Source organism: Coregonus lavaretus (assembly GCF_964263955.1).
Source record: "Coregonus lavaretus genome assembly, contig: HAP1_SCAFFOLD_47, whole genome shotgun sequence".
In the NCBI taxonomy this organism is placed as follows: Eukaryota; Metazoa; Chordata; class Actinopteri; order Salmoniformes; family Salmonidae; genus Coregonus; species Coregonus lavaretus.
The window spans coordinates 3,159,596-3,177,495 of NW_028161510.1; the positions used below are offsets into that span (position 1 = coordinate 3,159,596).

General features: G+C 41.1%; 1 protein-coding gene across 1 annotated transcript; it reads left to right on the forward strand.

The window, feature by feature from the left end:
• The first annotated feature begins 12,370 nt into the window (after window positions 1-12,370).
• On the forward strand, window positions 12,371-16,139 carry LOC311120567 (uncharacterized protein). The gene is made up of 2 exons (XM_084195157.1): window positions 12,371-12,925; window positions 15,027-16,139. The coding sequence occupies exons 1-2, from the start codon at window positions 12,538-12,540 to the stop codon at window positions 15,650-15,652; spliced, it is 1,014 nt and encodes a 337-aa protein (XP_084051283.1). The 5' UTR covers window positions 12,371-12,537; the 3' UTR covers window positions 15,653-16,139.
• Window positions 16,140-17,900: the final 1,761 nt, after the last annotated feature.

The following is a 17,900-nucleotide window of genomic DNA, read 5'->3' on the forward strand; positions in this document are numbered from 1 at the left end:
GGGTATAAATATGACGTGACACAGAGGACTAATTCTCCATCCATACATCCATAACTAGAGGTTATTAGCATGGAGGAGTTCAGATATACTACATCCCTAACTAGAGGTTATTAGCATGGAGGAGTTCAGATGTACTACATCCATAACTAGAGGTTATTAGCATGGAGGAGTTCAGATATACTACATCCATAAATAGAGGTTATTAGCATGGAGGAGTTCAGATATACTACATCCATAACTAGAGGTTATTAGCAGGGAGGAGTTCAGATATACTACATCCATAACTAGAGGTTATTAGCATGGAGGAGTTCAGATATACCACATCCATAACTAGAGGTTATTAGCAGGGAGGAGTTCAGATGTACTACATCCATAACTAGCAGTTTCTGTATTAGCAGGGAGGAGTTCAGATATACTACATCCATAACTAGCGGTTTCTGTATTAGCAGGGAGGAGTTCAGATATACTACATCCATAACTAGCGGTTATTAGCATGGAGGAGTTTCTGCAGCCAAATTGCGTGTGCATCGCCCTCGTGCGGCAATTTTAGCAAACACAGAAAGGGGCCTATAATTGGTGACCAAAAGTGGTCTGGTGCATTGCCTAAGGTTCCTTCAACTTTAATAACTTATTTCTAGCCTAGAATCATCAATTTTACTACTAATGTGAAAAAAATAAGATTAAATATGACTGTTGTTGATCACTGACTGTCATAAATAAATTATTGTACAAGATCATGGGCATCACCTTTTAGCTAAAAGAAACAGTGGATTTCTGCTGTTGTGGGCCTTTAACCATCTGTCTGACTTTGTTGTTCACACAGGAGAGAGACGTGACTATTGTGGATCCTCTGGGGAGCCTCAACAACATCATGAAGCTGACGAGTCAGAGAAGAGTCCCTCCAGATCAGAACCCCTCAAGAAACACCAGCGGAAACCCACAGGGAAGAAATCTCACCGCTGCTCTGACTGTGGGAAAAGTTACTCAAGATCAGATTCACTAAAAGTACACCAGAGAATTCACACAGGAGAGACATCTCACTGCTGCCCTGACTGTGGGAAGAGTTACTCAAGATCAGATTCACTAAAAGTACACCAGAGAATACACACTGCAGAGAAAGTTTATAGCTGTGATCAATGTGGGAATAGTTTTACTTCACCTAGCCAGCTGACTACACACAAGAGAACGCACACAGGAGAGAAGCCTTATAGCTGTGATCAATGTGAGAAGAGTTTTTCTCACTCAGGCAACCTGATAGCACACGTGAGAATACACACTGGAGAGAAACCTCATTGCTGCTCTGACTGTGGGAAGAGATTCATGTTTTCAGCAGATCTTAAAATACATCAGAGAATGCATACCGGAGAGAAACCTTACCACTGCTCTGACTGTGGAAAGAGTTTTGTTTCATCAAGACATTTAAAATCACACCAGAGAACACACACAGGAGATAAATCTTATAGCTGTGATCAATGTGTGAAGAGTTTTACTACATCTAGCCAGCTGACTATACACCAGAGAACACACACAGGAGAGAAACCTTATAGCTGTAATCAATGTGGGAATAGTTTTGTTACATCTAGCCAGCTGACTATACACCTGAGAACACACACAGGAGCGAAACCTTATAGCTGTAGTCAATGTGACAAGAGATACTCTGGTAAAAGATCACTGATTAAACATCAGAAAATTCATACATGAAGGAGTTGTTTCTTGATATCAATGAAATAATGTCACAATGTATAATGTTTTAACATTGTAGAAGGAGTATTTTAATTATTCACAATGTAGAACCCTAAACGTTTTCCCCCTGTTCTATTGATTTCAGCGTGATATGGATATTAGCCTCATCGGGGAAAATCCAGGCTCTGAATTGAAAGAGTACTATTGATGTGATCAACAAAAAGTGATTGAGAAATAAAGTGTTGCGTTACACTTACCTCGTTGACGACCCACATGTCTCCCGAGTGGCGCAGTGGTCTAAGGCACTGCATCGCAGTGCTAGCTGTGCCACTAGAGATCCTGGTTCGAATCCAGGCTCTGCTGTAGCCGGCCGCAACCGGGAGACCAATGGGGCGGCGCACAATTGGCCCAGCGTCGTCCAGGGTAGGGGAGGGAATGGCCGGCAGGGAGGTAGCTCAGTTGGTAGAGCATGGTGTTTGCAACGCCAGGGTTGTGGGTTCGATTCCCAGGGGGGGCCAGTATGAAAATAAAAAAAGAATAATGTATGTACTAACTGTAAGTCGCTCTGGATAAGAGCGTCTGCTAAATGACGTAAATGTAAATGAGTCAAAATGCAACACTTCAAAATGTAGCTAGCTGTTTTCTACTAATTGTCCTCTGACCAGTGATGTACATATTATTCCCAGATTCCGTGTGGTTATTGAGCTGTTAGTTTTAACAGGACGTGCAACCTCATCTCCCCCCTCTCCTGCAATTGATTTCAACATGATATCGATATGAGTGATGACAAATAAGTGTTGCGTTTCTCTTCGTTTTGGGGACCCAAAATGTAGCTGACTGTCTTCTGCAGGTTGTCCTCTAACCAGTGAGGTAAAAGATATCTTCCATTTTATTGTGTTTTTTTAGTTGTGTTAGTTTCAACATCACATACAACCTGATTTCCCCCCTAATTGATATCAGTGATTTATTGCCACTTGTCAAAACAACAGTGTTTTTGGTGCTTGTGCAGTTAATAAGGTGCTCGTAAAAAAAATTCAAGCAATTTGATTACTATTGTGGAACATGTTTGTGTCGATAGTACATTTTATGTTTTTAATTGATCACAAACAGTTTCTGCATAGTGGTTATTGATTTGGACACGTTAAAACTGTGTTTTGACATTGTATCCCACCTAGCAAAATGTCACTGAAAAGATGACTATGCCGACGTCCAATGTAAATTTTGTTTTGTCCAATCTACGTTCGGTTTTGGGTGAAAGTTGAAAATACGTATTTTTTTTAAACAACTTAATTTCAACATACTTGCATCCTATACACTTGAAGCCAGTATCAATAATTGGTCTATTATTTTTTTATTCATTAACAATCATACGTTATTCCAGTATTTACACACAGTATTTCTTGACAACATTCAAGTGCTAATTGTCTTTATTCCACTACTGAAGAAGCACGACTCAAATCACCGACTCATATTTCAAACATCCAGCCTGACAAAAGAGACATTTTTAATTATTCCATGCCTCACCATTAAGTGAATTATTGCCAATACATATTAACAAAGGGGTTTCCAATCTGTTTTGATATTTCATCATATTTACAATTCATGTAACATTTAGTAATCTATATTACATCAATATTACATCATATTCTTACTATTTTAATCAATACCAGCTAATTTCCATAGAATGCTCATTTGATTGATGTGTAATGTAAATGTAAATGTAATGTGTAGTAATTTTATTGTTCTTTATTTGTATTAGTTAGTATTATGTATTATTAGTTTTTTCCTTTGAAGCTGCATTGCATCCATGTCTGAAATGTGCTATATAAATAAAGCTTGATTTGATTTGAACATATTGCAAAACAAATTAACCCAATGACTGACCAATCAGACTTGCAAAACCAATGAACAAATAAGTGCAAAAGCAACACATATCTTGGTCCATCTTAGTATGAAAAAACAGCATAAATTCAGTATATCTTCCACTGTGTCAAAATTGTGCATGGTATGTAAGTTTGGTATCTCTTTTCAACCAATCAAGTACATTTTTGTTGAAAATGAAAAATGTTCAAATCAACAATACGTCAACAATACGTCAAAGGATTCAACTACTGAAAACTGAAACAAACAAATGGATCAAACAGATCAATCTTTTCAAGCCTGCTGGCGTGGTAAACACTCTACCAGGGGCATGCTTGAGGTGGTCTCCCACAGCTCTGCATATGTCATGTTCTGTGGCCTGGTAAACACCACCCCCGGCTCTACCAGGGGCATGCTTGAGGTGGTCTCCCACAGCTCTGCATATGTCATGTTCTGTGGCCGTGGTAAACACCACCCCCGGCTCTACCAGGGGCATGCTTGAGGTGGTCTCCCACAGCTCTGCATATGTCATGTTCTGTGGCCGTGGTAAACACCACCCCCGGCTCTACCAGGGGCATGCTTGAGGTGGTCTCCCACAGCTCTGCATATGTCATGTTCTGTGGCCGTGGTAAACACCACCCCCGGCTCTACCAGGGGCATGCTTGAGGTGATCTCCCACAGCTCTGCATATGTCATGTTCTGAGGCCTTGGTAAACACCACCCCCGGCTCTACCAGGGGCATGCTTGAGGTGGTCTCCCACAGCTCTGCATATGTCATGTTCTGTGGCCGTGGTAAACACCACCCCCGGCTCTACCAGGGGCATGCTTGAGGTGGTCTCCCACAGCTCTGCATATGTCATGTTCTGTGGCCGTGGTAAACACCACCCCCGGCTCTACCAGGGGCATGCTTGAGGTGGTCTCCCACAGCTCTGCATATGTCATGTTCTGTGGCCGTGGTAAACACCACCCCCGGCTCTACCAGGGGCATGCTTGAGGTGATCTCCCACAGCTCTGCATATGTCATGTTCTGAGGCCTTGGTAAACACCACCCCCGGCTCTACCAGGGGCATGCTTGAGGTGGTCTCCCACAGCTCTGCATATGTCATGTTCTGTGGCCGTGGTAAACACCACCCCCGGCTCTACCAGGGGCATGCTTGAGGTGGTCTCCCACAGCTCTGCATATGTCATGTTCTGTGGCCTTACCGTTCCATTTCTTGACTGCCCCTCCAACACAGAAAGAAACACATTTAGTCATATTATATACAACCCTCAAAGTAATGGATATGGAGCATCTACGGCCTCAGTTACACCCGGCACTTAAATGTGACTTCTGTCATCCGATCAAGCTGCATTAGGTTCAGATCTAGAAAAAGAAACACATTTAGTCATATTATACTGAACAAAAATATAAACGTTTCATGAGCTGAAATAAAAGATCCCAGAAATTTTCCATATGCACAAAAAAGCTTATTTCTCTCAGATTTTGTGCGCAAATTTGTTTACATCCCTGTTAGTGAGCATTTCTCCTTTGCCAAGGTAATCCATCCACTTAACAGGTATGGCATACCAAGAAGCTGATTAAACAGCATGATCATTACACAGGTGTACCTTGTGCTGGGGACAATAAAAGGCCACTATAAAATGTGCTGTTTTGTCACACAACACAATGCCACAGATGACTTAAGTTTTGAGGGAGCGTGCAATTGGCATGCTGACTGCAGGAATACCCACCAGAGCTGTTGTCAGAAAATGGAATGTTAATTTCTCTACCATAAGCCACCTCCAACGTCATTTTAGAGAATTTTGCAGTACGTCTAACTGGCCTCACACCGCAGACCACGTGTATGGCGTTGTGTGGGCGAGCAGTCTGTTGATGTCAACGTTGTCAACAGAGTTCCCCATGGTGTCGTTGGGGTTATGTTATGGGCAGGCATAAGCTACGAAGACAATTGCATTTTATCGATAGCAATTTGAACACCGTGACGAGATCCTGAGGCCCATTGTCGTGCCATTCATCTGCCGCCATCACCTCATGTTTCAGCATGATAATGGCACGGCCCCCATGTCGCAAGGATCTGTACACAATTCCTGGAAGCTGAAAAATGTCCCAGTTCTTCCACGGCCTGCATACTCACCAGACAAGTTACTCGTTGAGCATGTTTGGGATGCTCTGGATAGATGTGTATGACAGCGTATCCCAGTTCCCGCCAATATCCAGCACTTCGCACAGCCATTGAAGAGCAGTGGGACAACATTCCACAGGCCACAATCAACAGCCTGATCCTTTCACAGCATTATAAGGCTGCGTTGAGACAATTACTTATCAATGACCCCAGTTCAGTTAATCCCTACCCTTGTGTCGCTAAATCATCATAATGCTTCAGCAAATGTACATTATCCCACAGGCTTTAGAAGACACAATGTAAATAACCTACTATATGTCCCTCCAACTGCCCTGAACGCCTCTGCTGAGCCTACAGCTATATATATATGCAGTAATCATGTGCCTATGAACCAGAGTAATACTGTTAGCACAGAGGCGGTGTGCCCTAGTAGGAAGTCCACTGTGTGCAGCTCACTAACATAAATAACACGGGCATGTCTACTTCTGCTAAGCTTCCCAGTAAAGCAATGAAAACAATCAAGCATCCCAGAAAAGTGTTTAAAAAATAGCCCACGTTAACATATGTAGCTTAAGAAACAAGGTCCATGAAGTCAATAATTTGCGCTGAAACAGATGGCATTCATATTCTGACAATCTCTGAAACTCACTTAGATAATACTTTTGATGATACAGTGGTAGCAATACAAGGTTATAACATCTACAGAAAAGACAGAAATGCCAAAGGTGGAGGTGTTGCCGTTTATATTCAGAACCACACACCAGGATCTCATGTTAAATACTGTTGAAGTAATGTGGCTACAGGTTCATCTGCCTCACCTAAAGCCCATTATGGTGGTAAGCTGCTATAGACCACCAAGTGCTAACAGTCAGTATCTGGATAACATGTGTGAAATGATTGATAATGTACAGTTGAAGTCGGAAGTTTACATACACTTAGGTTGGAGTCATTAAAACTTGTTTTTCAACCACTCCACAAATTTCTTGGGAACAAACTATAGTTTGGCAAGTCGGTTAGGACATCTACTTTCTGCATGACACAAGTAATTTGTCCAACAATTGTTTACAGACAGATTATTTCATTTATAATTCACTGTATCACAATTCCAGTGGGTCAGAAGTTGACATACACTAAGTTGACTGTGCCTTTAAACAGCTTGGAAAATTCCAGAAAATGATATCATGGCTTTAGAAGCTTCTAATAGGCTAATTGACATCCTTTGAGTCAATTGGAGGTGTACCTGTGGATGTATTTCAAGGCCTACCTTCAAACTCAGTGCGTCTTTGCTTGACATCATAGGAAAATCAAAAGAAATCAGCCAAGACCTCAGAAAAATAATTGTAGACCTCCACAAGTCTGGTTCATCCTTGGGAGCAATTTCCAAATGCCTGAAGGTACCACGTTCATCTGTACAAACAATCAGTGGCGGCTCCTGAAAAAATTCTCAGGGGGGGCAATTTTTCTGATGATTTAGGTGACCTACACACATTTTAAAAAAGATATGTCCAGCAACAACATGAAGACAGGGGCAGCATATAAGTCAATACCAGAAGCATTTATTGACTGATCTCAAAAGTGTTGGCTTACCAGGGTTGGTGGAGCCCTCAGTTTCATCTTTGCCTCGCAAAGCTAACTCAAACACTCCGCAAAACTTCACACACTGGATTAGCCGGCTGAGGATGTGGCGGTTCTTGCTAATGTCGTAGTAAATATATTTGTTATAGTGAATATGGAATATGATATGTTGAGTAAAATGTTGTGCTAAGATCTATTTAGGTCAGGAGCTGGTTATAAGTTCTGTTCCTATCCAATAACAATGGACAAAAGGGTCCTATCTTGTCAGCCTTGTCAGCAGGTGGCCAAGGACAACACCCACGCCATAGGCCTCTCAGTTCTTCCAACTCACGAGTTCTTGCTCTGAGGACACACACACACACACAAACACACACACACACACATCATCACTGTTAAACACACACACACACACACACACACACACACACACACACATCATCACTGTTAAACACACACACACACACACACACACAAAAATCCCCTCTCTTAGGCTGAACATTTGAAGACAGAGAACCCGACTCAGAGCCAATGCAACAGTGACAGTAGCCTGGAGGGGACCTCGCCCAACTCATCAGGACCAATCAGAAGATCAGAACTACTAGATTCAACCTACTTCATTTATTGCATAAAATGTCTGCACACAATGTTTCGGGGCTCTCTTCAGATAATAATAATAATAATAATAATAATAATAATAATATGCCATTTAGCAGACGCTTTTATCCAAAGCGACTTACAGTCATGCGTGCATACATTTTTGTGTATGGGTGGTCCCGGGGATCGAACCCACTACCTTGGCGTTACAAGCGCAGTGCTCTACCAGCTGAGCTACAGAAAGTGGATACTCATAGATGCGCATCGCAATTGTAAAATGTCAACACAATTGGAGACACCACGTCATTTTTGGAGACATGTTATTGACAGTAAACTATTGTAGATGCGACTGCTAACTAAATAAAACATTTTAGCTGGCTAGCTAATCATCTTAGCTAAATGTGGGGCAAACAATTCAGTTATTTACCGTTAATTTGAGGGATTGGGGTGAAAGAAATCGAGTTACATAGTGATACTTTACGATATACTGTATTGACAATATCGCAATATTTTAGCGCTAGTTGGCTGTACCTGCACCAAAACACCATTATTGTTCCTTCATAGCTTGTTCTCAATCTTTTCACATTGGGAGCCAATTTGTTTTCAGCACTTTTATTTCCATGACTGATCAAAACTCGTTCTCATGGCTTTCTGATCCCTCTGCAACAGACATATGGTGCGCAATAAAATCACAGTATCGAATCGCAATACGTATAGAATCATGAGACTCGCAAATTTGCATATATCTTATCGTGAGGTCCCTGGCAATTCCCAGCCCAAGTTCATTTGCCACAACAAATCTCTTCGCTAGCAAACGCGATGTCTTCTCCAAAACGGCAATGTGTCTCCAGCAATGTTTACTTTTTTGACGTTCTATGGCATCTCCACTTTCCAAGCATATATGACCACATGTAATATTTTGGTAAGTGATGCAAATAGTGAACTATGTAGGGCCAGGATGTAAAATATATGTAGCTGCAGCAATTTCTCTTATCTGATATGGTAAGTAATGGGGCTTAATGTATAGCTCCCTAAGAGTTTGACGAACGGGTCCGTGCACGCGATTCCAGATATCTTTACCTCTGAATAAACTGCCTTTATTATACCATATCCACCCTGTCCAAAGTCTCTACTTGGTCTCAGTTCTCCAGTAAACTTGTGATTATCAACACTAACCTCATCGTTGTGGCGGCGGACAGCTAGCCTGTATCCCTCATCCAGTTGAGTGGCAATGTTATTTTTTCGTTGGTACCAATTTTTGGAAAATCCTCGGGTGTAGGACTTTCCGCCTTTAGTAGAAACCTGTTGAATTATTAAATTTGGTCTGGGAGGTCCTAATTGTTTCGTTGCCAATTTATCTTCATTTGTTCGCGGACAAAAAGGAACTTATTTCAAAGACACAATCCGCTCTTTTCTTAGTTACGTTCATGGTTACGTTACGTATGAAGTGCAAGCCCTCAGACACCCATAGAGATTGTATTGAAAGGTCTGATATTTGAAAAAAATAGATTTTACATGGGAGTCTATGACAGACTTCTGGGCGATTTTCAACCTGACTGAAATCGCCCCAAAAGGGGGGGGAGCCATTTGAAGCACGACTTTAGCCTGATTCGACATTTAGTGGCAGTGTGGCACTGTGGCAGATCAGACGTATAGATTACAACACTGATAACTACTGTTGCCGTGATATAATTGATTAGAAAAAAAATTCCTTCCTTTTCCCGTTTGGCAGTGCGTCGCCCATATCGCCCTATTGAACAGGCCGCCCCTGCAAACAATAGTACGCAAGTATAAACACCATGATACCACGCAGCTGTCATACCGCTCAGAAAGGAGACGAGTTCTGTCACCTAGAGATGAACGTACTTTGTTACACCTTGTAGGAGCAGTATAGAGCTAGTCTGTTTATTATATACAGTGAGGGAAAAAAGTATTTGATCCCCTGCTGATTTTGTACGTTTGCCCACTGACAAAGAAATGATCAGTCTATAATTTTAATTGTAGGTTTATTTGAACAGTGAGAGACATAATAACAACAACAAAATCCAGAAAACACATGTCAAAAATGTTATAAATTGATTTGCATTTTAATGAGGGAAATAAGTATTTGACCCCCTCTCAATCAGAAAGATTTCTGGCTCCCAGGTGTCTTTTATACAGGTAACGAGCTGAGATTAGGAGCACAATCTTAAAGGGAGTGATCCTAATCTCAGTTTGTTACCTGTATAAAAGACACCTGTCTACAGAAGCAATCAATCAATCAGATTCCAAACTCTCCACCATGGCCAAGACAAAAGTGCTCTCCAAGGATGTCAGGGACAAGATTGTAGACCTACACAAGGCTGGAATGGGCTACAAGACCATTGCCAAGCAGCTTTGTGAGAAGGTGACAACAGTTGGTGCGATTATTCGCAAATGGAAGAAACACAAAATAACTGTCAATCTCCCTCAGCCTGGGGCTCCATGCAAGATCTCACCTCGTGGAGTTGCAATGATCATGAGAACGGTGAGGAATCAGCCCAGAACTACATGGGAGGATCTTGTCAATGATCTCAAGGCAGCTGGGACCATAGTCACCAAGAAAACAATTGGTAACACACTACGCCGTGAAGGACTGAAATCCTGCAGCGCCCGCAAGGTCCCCCTGCTCAAGAAAGCACATATACAGGCCCGTCTGAAGTTTGCCAATGAACATCTGAATGATTCAGAGGAGAACTGGGTGAAAGTGTTGTGGTCAGATGAGACCAAAATCAAGGTATTTCGCATCAACTCAACTCGCCGTGTTTGAAGGAGGAAGAATGCTGCCTATGACACCAAGAACAACATTCCCACCGTCAAACATGGAGGTGGAAACATTATGCTTTGGGGGTGTTTTTCTGCTAAGGGGACAGGACAACTTCACCGCATCAAAGGGACGATGGACGGGGCCATGTACCATCAAATCTTGGGTGAGAACCTCCTTCCCTCAGCCAGGGCATTGAAAATGGGTCGTGGATGGGTATTCCAGCATGACAATGACCCAAAACACACGGCCAAGGCAACAAAGGAGTGGCTCAAGAAGAAGCACATTAAGGTCCTGGAGTGGCCTAGCCAGTCTCCAGACCTTAATCCCATAGAAAATCTGTGGAGGGAGCTGAAGGTTCGAGTTGCCAAACGTCAGCCTCGAAACTTTAATGACTTGGAGATGATCTGCAAAGAGGAGTGGGACAAAATCCCTCCTGAGATGTGTGCAAACCTGGTGGCCAACTACAAGAAATGTCTGACTTCTGTGATTGCCAACAAGGGTTTTGCCACCAAGTACTAAGTCATGTTTAGCAGAGAGGTCAAATACTTATTTCCCTCATTAAAATGCAAATCAATTTATAACATTTTTGACATGCATTTTTCTGGATTTTTTTGTTATTATTCTGTCTCTCTGTTCAAATAAACCTACCATTAAATGATAGACTGATCATGTCTTTGTCAGTGGGCAAACGTACAAAATCAGCAGGGGATCAAATACTTGTTTCCCCTCACTGTAGGTCACATGGGTATATATACAGAATAACAAAAAAAAATCCAGAGCAGTATAGAGCTGTAGTGGGCTCTGAAATGATTGACACCCTTGATAAAGATTAGCAAAAATGACTGTATAAAATAAATAATTCAAATAATGAGCTATATTCTCTGCAACAACAACAAAAAAAGTGAAATTATATGATTTTATACTAACACAATTGTTCAGAGAAAGAAATGTTGTTCCACAAGTAATTCTCAAAAAGGTAGAGGTCAAAATGTTTTATGAGATTGGAGAACACATTGGGAGGGATCTTAGACCATTCCTCCATACAGAATCTTTCCAGATCCTTGATATCCTTCGTCTGCGCTGATGGACTGCCCTCTTCAATTCAAACCACATGTTTTCAATGGGGGTCCAAGTCCAGACACTGAGATGGCCATTGCAAAAAAATGATTGTCTTGCTGGAAGAACCACTGGCAGAGGCAACCAGGTTTTGGCCCAAAAAAAATATCCTGGTACTGGATAAAATGCCGTTGACCTTTACAAGGGCCCCAGGACCATTGGAATCAAAACAGCCCCATAACATCAAAGATCCAGCACCATATTGTACAGTAGGTATGGGGTTCTTTTCTGCTCATGCATTCTCATTCCGACTCTAAACCAGAAGCCAAAGAGCTCTATTTTATATATTTCTCTTAATGTATAAAATATTCCCTTTTTTTAAAACATACAATAAAGTTCAGTATTTTAATGATTTTTTTTAGTATTTTTTGCTCATCTTTATCAAGGGTGTCAATAACTGTCGGTGCTTGTTTTGAAAATAACTGTTTATTTGACTGAATTAATCAGAAATACAGATGTGTAATAGATGTTAAGTTTGTTTTTAAATTCTCACTGAATTTATGCTTTTCTCCAAACTTCGTTCACCCACTCCAGTCAGCAGATGGCGATGTGCGTCTTTCAGGCGACGCTGCTAATGTGACGTATAATCTAGTGGACGGAACACTTCTTCAACAACTGCAGCCTCCTCGGTAGCTTGCTAGCCAACATAGTCGAAACGTTCAAGCTCTTTAGACAATTTCGTTGTTTATTTGCGACTATGTTTTAAACACACTTCTGTGGAAACAACCAGTTAACCCATTTAATTTCATATTGACGTTAGTCAGTTAGCTGGCTGGTTAAGTAGCTCAAGTCTAGTCGTTAATGCTAACATCCCCGACCATGAGGTCACTAAGCTACTCTCCTCCTACTAAAGAAGAGGAGGTCTGCTGGACGGAGAAAGAAGCTCTAGTGAAAGAGGAGGAGGAAGAGGAGGATATTACAATACAAAAACAAGTAGAGGGTGAGGCTGTTACCGTGAAAGAAGAAGAGAAAGACGTTACAGTGAAAGAAGAGGAAGACGCGTTCAGAGTGAAAGAGGAGGAAGATGTTACAGTGAAAGAAGAGGAAGACGCGTTCAGAGTGAAAGAGGAGGAGGATGTTACAGTGAAAGAAGAGGATGGAGTTTTTGGAGTGGAGGAGGGGAAGGTTACGGTCACATTGAAAGAAGGAGAAGAGAAGCCTGGAGATCTGATTAACAACAGTACACACAGTAAGCACTATCTTAAAAAACGGGCACAAACTCTGTTGTTGAACTATTGTGAATATTCTACACTTGAATATGTTTCTGACCTGCATGCAATTACTACATCTGCAGAGACCTGCATGCTCAAATCAAATAACATTTTATTGGTCGCATACATATATTTAGCAGATGCTATTGCGGGTGTAGTGAAATGCATGTGTTCCTAGCTCCAACAGTGCAGAGTATTAGTATAGTATAGATATAGTAGTATCTAACAATTCACAACAATACACATGCATCTAAAAAGTAAAATAATGGAGTTAAGAAATATATAAATATTAGGACGAGCATTGTCGGAGTGGCATTGACTAGAATACAGTAGAATACAGTATATACATATGAAATGAAATGAGTAAAACAGTATGTAAACATGACTAAAGTGACCAGTGTTCCATTATTAAAGTGACCAGTGTTCCATTATTAAAGTGACCAGTGTTCCATTATTAAAGTGACCAGTGCATTCGGAAAGTATTCAGACCCCTTCACTTGTTCCACATTTTGTGACGTTACAGCCTTATTCTAAAATGGATTAAATCGTTTTTTTTTTCTCCCCCTCATCAATCTACACACAATACCCCATAATGACAGTACCCCCATAATGACAATACCCCCATAATGACAATACCCCCATAATGACAAAGCAAAAACAGGTTTAAAAAAAAAAATCTGAGTCAGGAGAATAAATAATACACTGAACGAAAAGATAAATTCAACAATTTTACTGAGTTACAGTTAATATAAGGTGAAAAAATCTGTCGATGTGCCCTTAAGCAAGGCACTTAACCCTAAATGCTCCTGTAAGTCGCTCTGGATAAGAGCGTCTGCTAAATGACTAAAATGTAAATGTAAATAAGGAAATCAGTCAATTGAAATAAATAAACTAGACCAGCCCTTCAGGGCTTTTTTCCCCACTGTAAACTAGACCAGCCCTTCGGGGCTTTTTTTCCCCCTCCTGCACATACTGTTGTAGTTTTTTTTTTACTGTTACAAACTGTCTTTCTATTTCTGCTAATAAACTAAACTGCTTGTATATATTCATAAAGCTAAGAACATTAGCAACTTCATAGTTAAGAACACTATAACAATATGGAAGACAATGAAACGTATTCTACAAGAACCAATATGACTCTAAAGAAACACAACCTTATGGAACAATCCTTGGAGAGCTTTTCAGAATTCACTGATAAATTGGTCCACACATGGAAAACTAAAGGCATAGAAAACCGTAAATGACTTGGTAACAGGAAATGCATTTAATAATAATAATAATATGCCATTTAGCAGACGCTTTTATCCAAAGCGACTTACAGTCATGCGTGCATACATTTTTGTGTATGGGTGGTCCCGGGGATCGAACCCACTACCTTGGCGTTACAAGCGCCGTGCTCTACCAGCTGAGCTACAGAGGACCATGACAGAATTAAAAAGCAACTTTGAACTGACCAATGTAGATATTTTTTTAATACATGCAACTTAAAGGTTTCATATCAGGAAAATGTCGATTTTAAATCTTTTGGACATCGGAAAAGTCTTGAGGTAATCCTATTTGAGTCAGACAAGGATATTCCTATAATAGGTCATATATACAAAACCTTGCAGGGATCCGACTGACAACCGCTGGAACCAAGACTTACAAAGAAGATGGAAGGAGTGTTGGGACGGTTAACATATGCATTACCCGTTGACTATTGTGAATAACTAACGGCTATCAACCAATCAGCATCCAGAATCCAAAGGAACAGTTTTCTAATGAGGGATCCTTATTGTTGTTGTACTTTTATTGAAACAGGAAGTCACCATTGAGACCACACAAGGGAGCCCTGCACATAACATTGACAAGACCAAATCAATTCAAAAACAGACTACAATACCAGCACAATCTATCACCATCCAGAACAACAGCCACTTCCTCAGCAACTAGTTTCCCTATCAATATTTGAATTGCCCTGTGTATTTTGCAGTTGGTTCCAGCAAGTCTGGATTAAACCTCATAGGAAGACTGTTTTATCATATGGAGATTTCATTTAGGTCTCTCTGTTTAACTAAATACTCTGTTTGTCTTTGGCAGGAGAGAGACCAGACTCTCACTCTAACAGTGGAAAAGGTCCTTCAGGGGAACGAGACCCAGAGACGCCCAAACCAGCGAGACCACACTCCTGCTCCCAGTGTAATAAGAGTTTCACCCTGTTATGGAACCTGAAAAAGCATGAGAGAACACACACAGGAGAGAAGCCTTTCCAATGCTCCCAGTGTGGAAATAGTTTTACCCAGTTAGGGACCCTGAAAAGGCATGAGAGAACACACATGGGAGAGAAACCTTTCCAATGCTCGCATTGCGGAAAGGGTTTTACACTGTTAGGGAACCTGAAAAGGCATGAGAGAACACACACAGGAGAGAACCCCTTCCAATGCTCCCAGTGTGGAAATAGTTTTACACGGTTAGGGAACCTGAAAGAACATAAAATAATACACACAGGAGAGAAGCCTTTCCAATGCTCCCAGTGTGGAAAGAGTTTTACCCAGTTAGGGACCCTGAAAAGGCATGAGAGAACACACACGGGAGAGAAGCCTTTCCAATGCTCGCATTGTGGAAAGGGTTTTGCACTGTTAGGGAACCTGAAAAGGCATGAGAGAACACAAAGAGGAGAGAAACCTTCCAATGCTCCTAGTGTGGAAATAGTTTTACACGGTTAGGGAACCTGAAAGAACATAAAATAATACACACAGGAGAGAAACCTTTCTAATGTTCCCAGTGTGTAAAGAGTTTTACCCAGTTAGGGAACCTGAAAAGGCATGAGAGAACACACACACTCTTTCCAGTGCGCCCAGTGTGGAACCGGACCTAAAACCGGAAAATAACAAAACATTTGAGGAACAGAAACAGAACCAGTAACGAAAGTGATCTCTACTGGTCTGGAACAGAACCTTTATTTTAAAAGCTTGGGAACTGGTTAATTATGTTATTTTAAAAGTAATTGCCTAGTGAAAATCTCATTTTAAAATGTTAATATTCTGTTAACTCATACCCAAATAATGTTATTGACTCATCCTATACTCGTATGTGGCCAAAGCATCAATTGGAGAAAAAACACTTAATAAAACCCAATCTCAAACTTGTATCTAAAACAGACTGTTTCAAAAATGCTTCCTATTTCCTCATAGAGGAGGATGAGCTGGCCAATCAGCGGTCTAGAGGAGGATGAGCTGGCCAATCAGCGGTCTAGAGGAGGATGAGCTGGCCAATCAGCGGTATAGAGGAGGATGCGCTGGCCAATCAGCGGTCTACTCTCGTTAATATTTTTCATGACCGGTATACGCCCACACCATTCCAACACAGAAAAGCTGCTTTTTAACATACCTAAATGACCATTTTTTGGAAGGAAAACCAATTTCACTCATATTGTAAGTAATTATAGGTCACAATTAATAGAAATCTAGAAACACTGGGCAGTTACTTTTAAGTTCCAGGCATTTTCTTACAGTCTCACAGAAATGCCAACGAAGCGCCTATGCAAAGCTCTCACTCAGAAACATCTTCCAGTGTCCGCCTACGAGCTGAAAATCTTTGCGAACTGCCCCCCCCCCCCCCCCCCCCCATCGAAGGCAAGGCTACAGTACTGACTTACAAGCTTGATTTCAGAAGATGGGAAGAGACATTTCAGTCGCGTCTCGCGCCCTTACACTTGTTGTCTGTCCATCAAGCATGTAAACAACTAGCTTGCCCGCTCCATAGCAAGCTGCTCTATCCGCACTGATTGGTGAAGTCATTTAATTAGCTAAATGTTTTTTTTAAAGAGTAGCTTTCACAGGTTAAGAAAGGAACGATATGTACCGGTACCTTATTTGGGTTTGAACCGGTTCAGAACTTTATTTTGCTGGTCTGAACCAATGACGTATATAAACCCTGGATTGCTGATGCTATGTATTGTTATTTGGGGTTTGAACCGGTTCAGAACTTTATTTTGCTGGTCTGAACCAATGACGTATATAAACCCTGGATTGCTGACGCTATGTATTGTTATTTGGGGTTCGAACCGGTTCAGAACTTTATTTTGCTGGTCTGAACCAATGACGTATATAAACCCTGGATTGCTGATGCTATGTATTGTTATTTGGGGTTCGAACCGGTTCAGAACTTTATTTTGCTGGTCTGAACCAATGACGTATATAAACCCTGGATTGCTGATGCTATGTATTTAGAGGCTTTGAAGCTACCGGTCGGCCATATTGACACTCCCCAGGAGGAGCAGTCCTCCATAGGAATTAATGGAATTCTACAGTATTTCAATTAAATGTATTTTAAGTATTTTTTGTAGTGGAGACAGTAATATTAGTACTAAAAAAGATTATACTTTAAGGAAGATGTTATATATTTTTCATGTTTTATTTTTATGTTTACCTCACATAATAATAATAATAATAATAATATGCCATTTAGCAGACGCTTTTATCCAAAGCGACTTACAGTTGTGTGCATACATTTTTTATGTATGGATGGTCCCGAACCCACTACCCTGGCGTTACAAGCGCAATGCTCTACCAATTGAGCTACAGAGGACCACAGTAATTTATAAAGATAATAAAGATAATATGCCATTTAGCAGACGCTTTTATCCAAAGCGACTTACAGTCATGCGTGCATACATTTTTTTGTGTATGGGTGGTCCCGGGGATCGAACCCACTACCTTGGCGTTACAAGCACCGTGCTCTACCAGCTGAGCTACAGAGGACCACTACAAGTATATAAGTATGCATTAAGGTGTCTGATATAGAATAAAGGTGTATAGACGTAATAAATACATTTCTATAGCTTCCAATGATGGAGGAGTTCCAAGATGGCTGCCGGGTGGCTTCAATACAGCGCCCCCTGTCAGTCATCCAGGGAACACATCATTGGTCGGAACAGTGGAACGGAACCAACTTCTTGGGGGTTCTTTTCAG

Bases quoted from the DNA above. Each gene is read 5' to 3' on its own strand.
- LOC311120567 (XM_084195157.1), top strand. From the start codon at position 12,538: ATGCTAACATCCCCGACCATGAGGTCACTAAGCTACTCTCCTCCTACT. The intron at 12,926-15,026 runs GTAAGCACTATC...TGTCTTTGGCAG, and splicing joins GATTAACAACAGTACACACA to GAGAGAGACCAGACTCTCAC.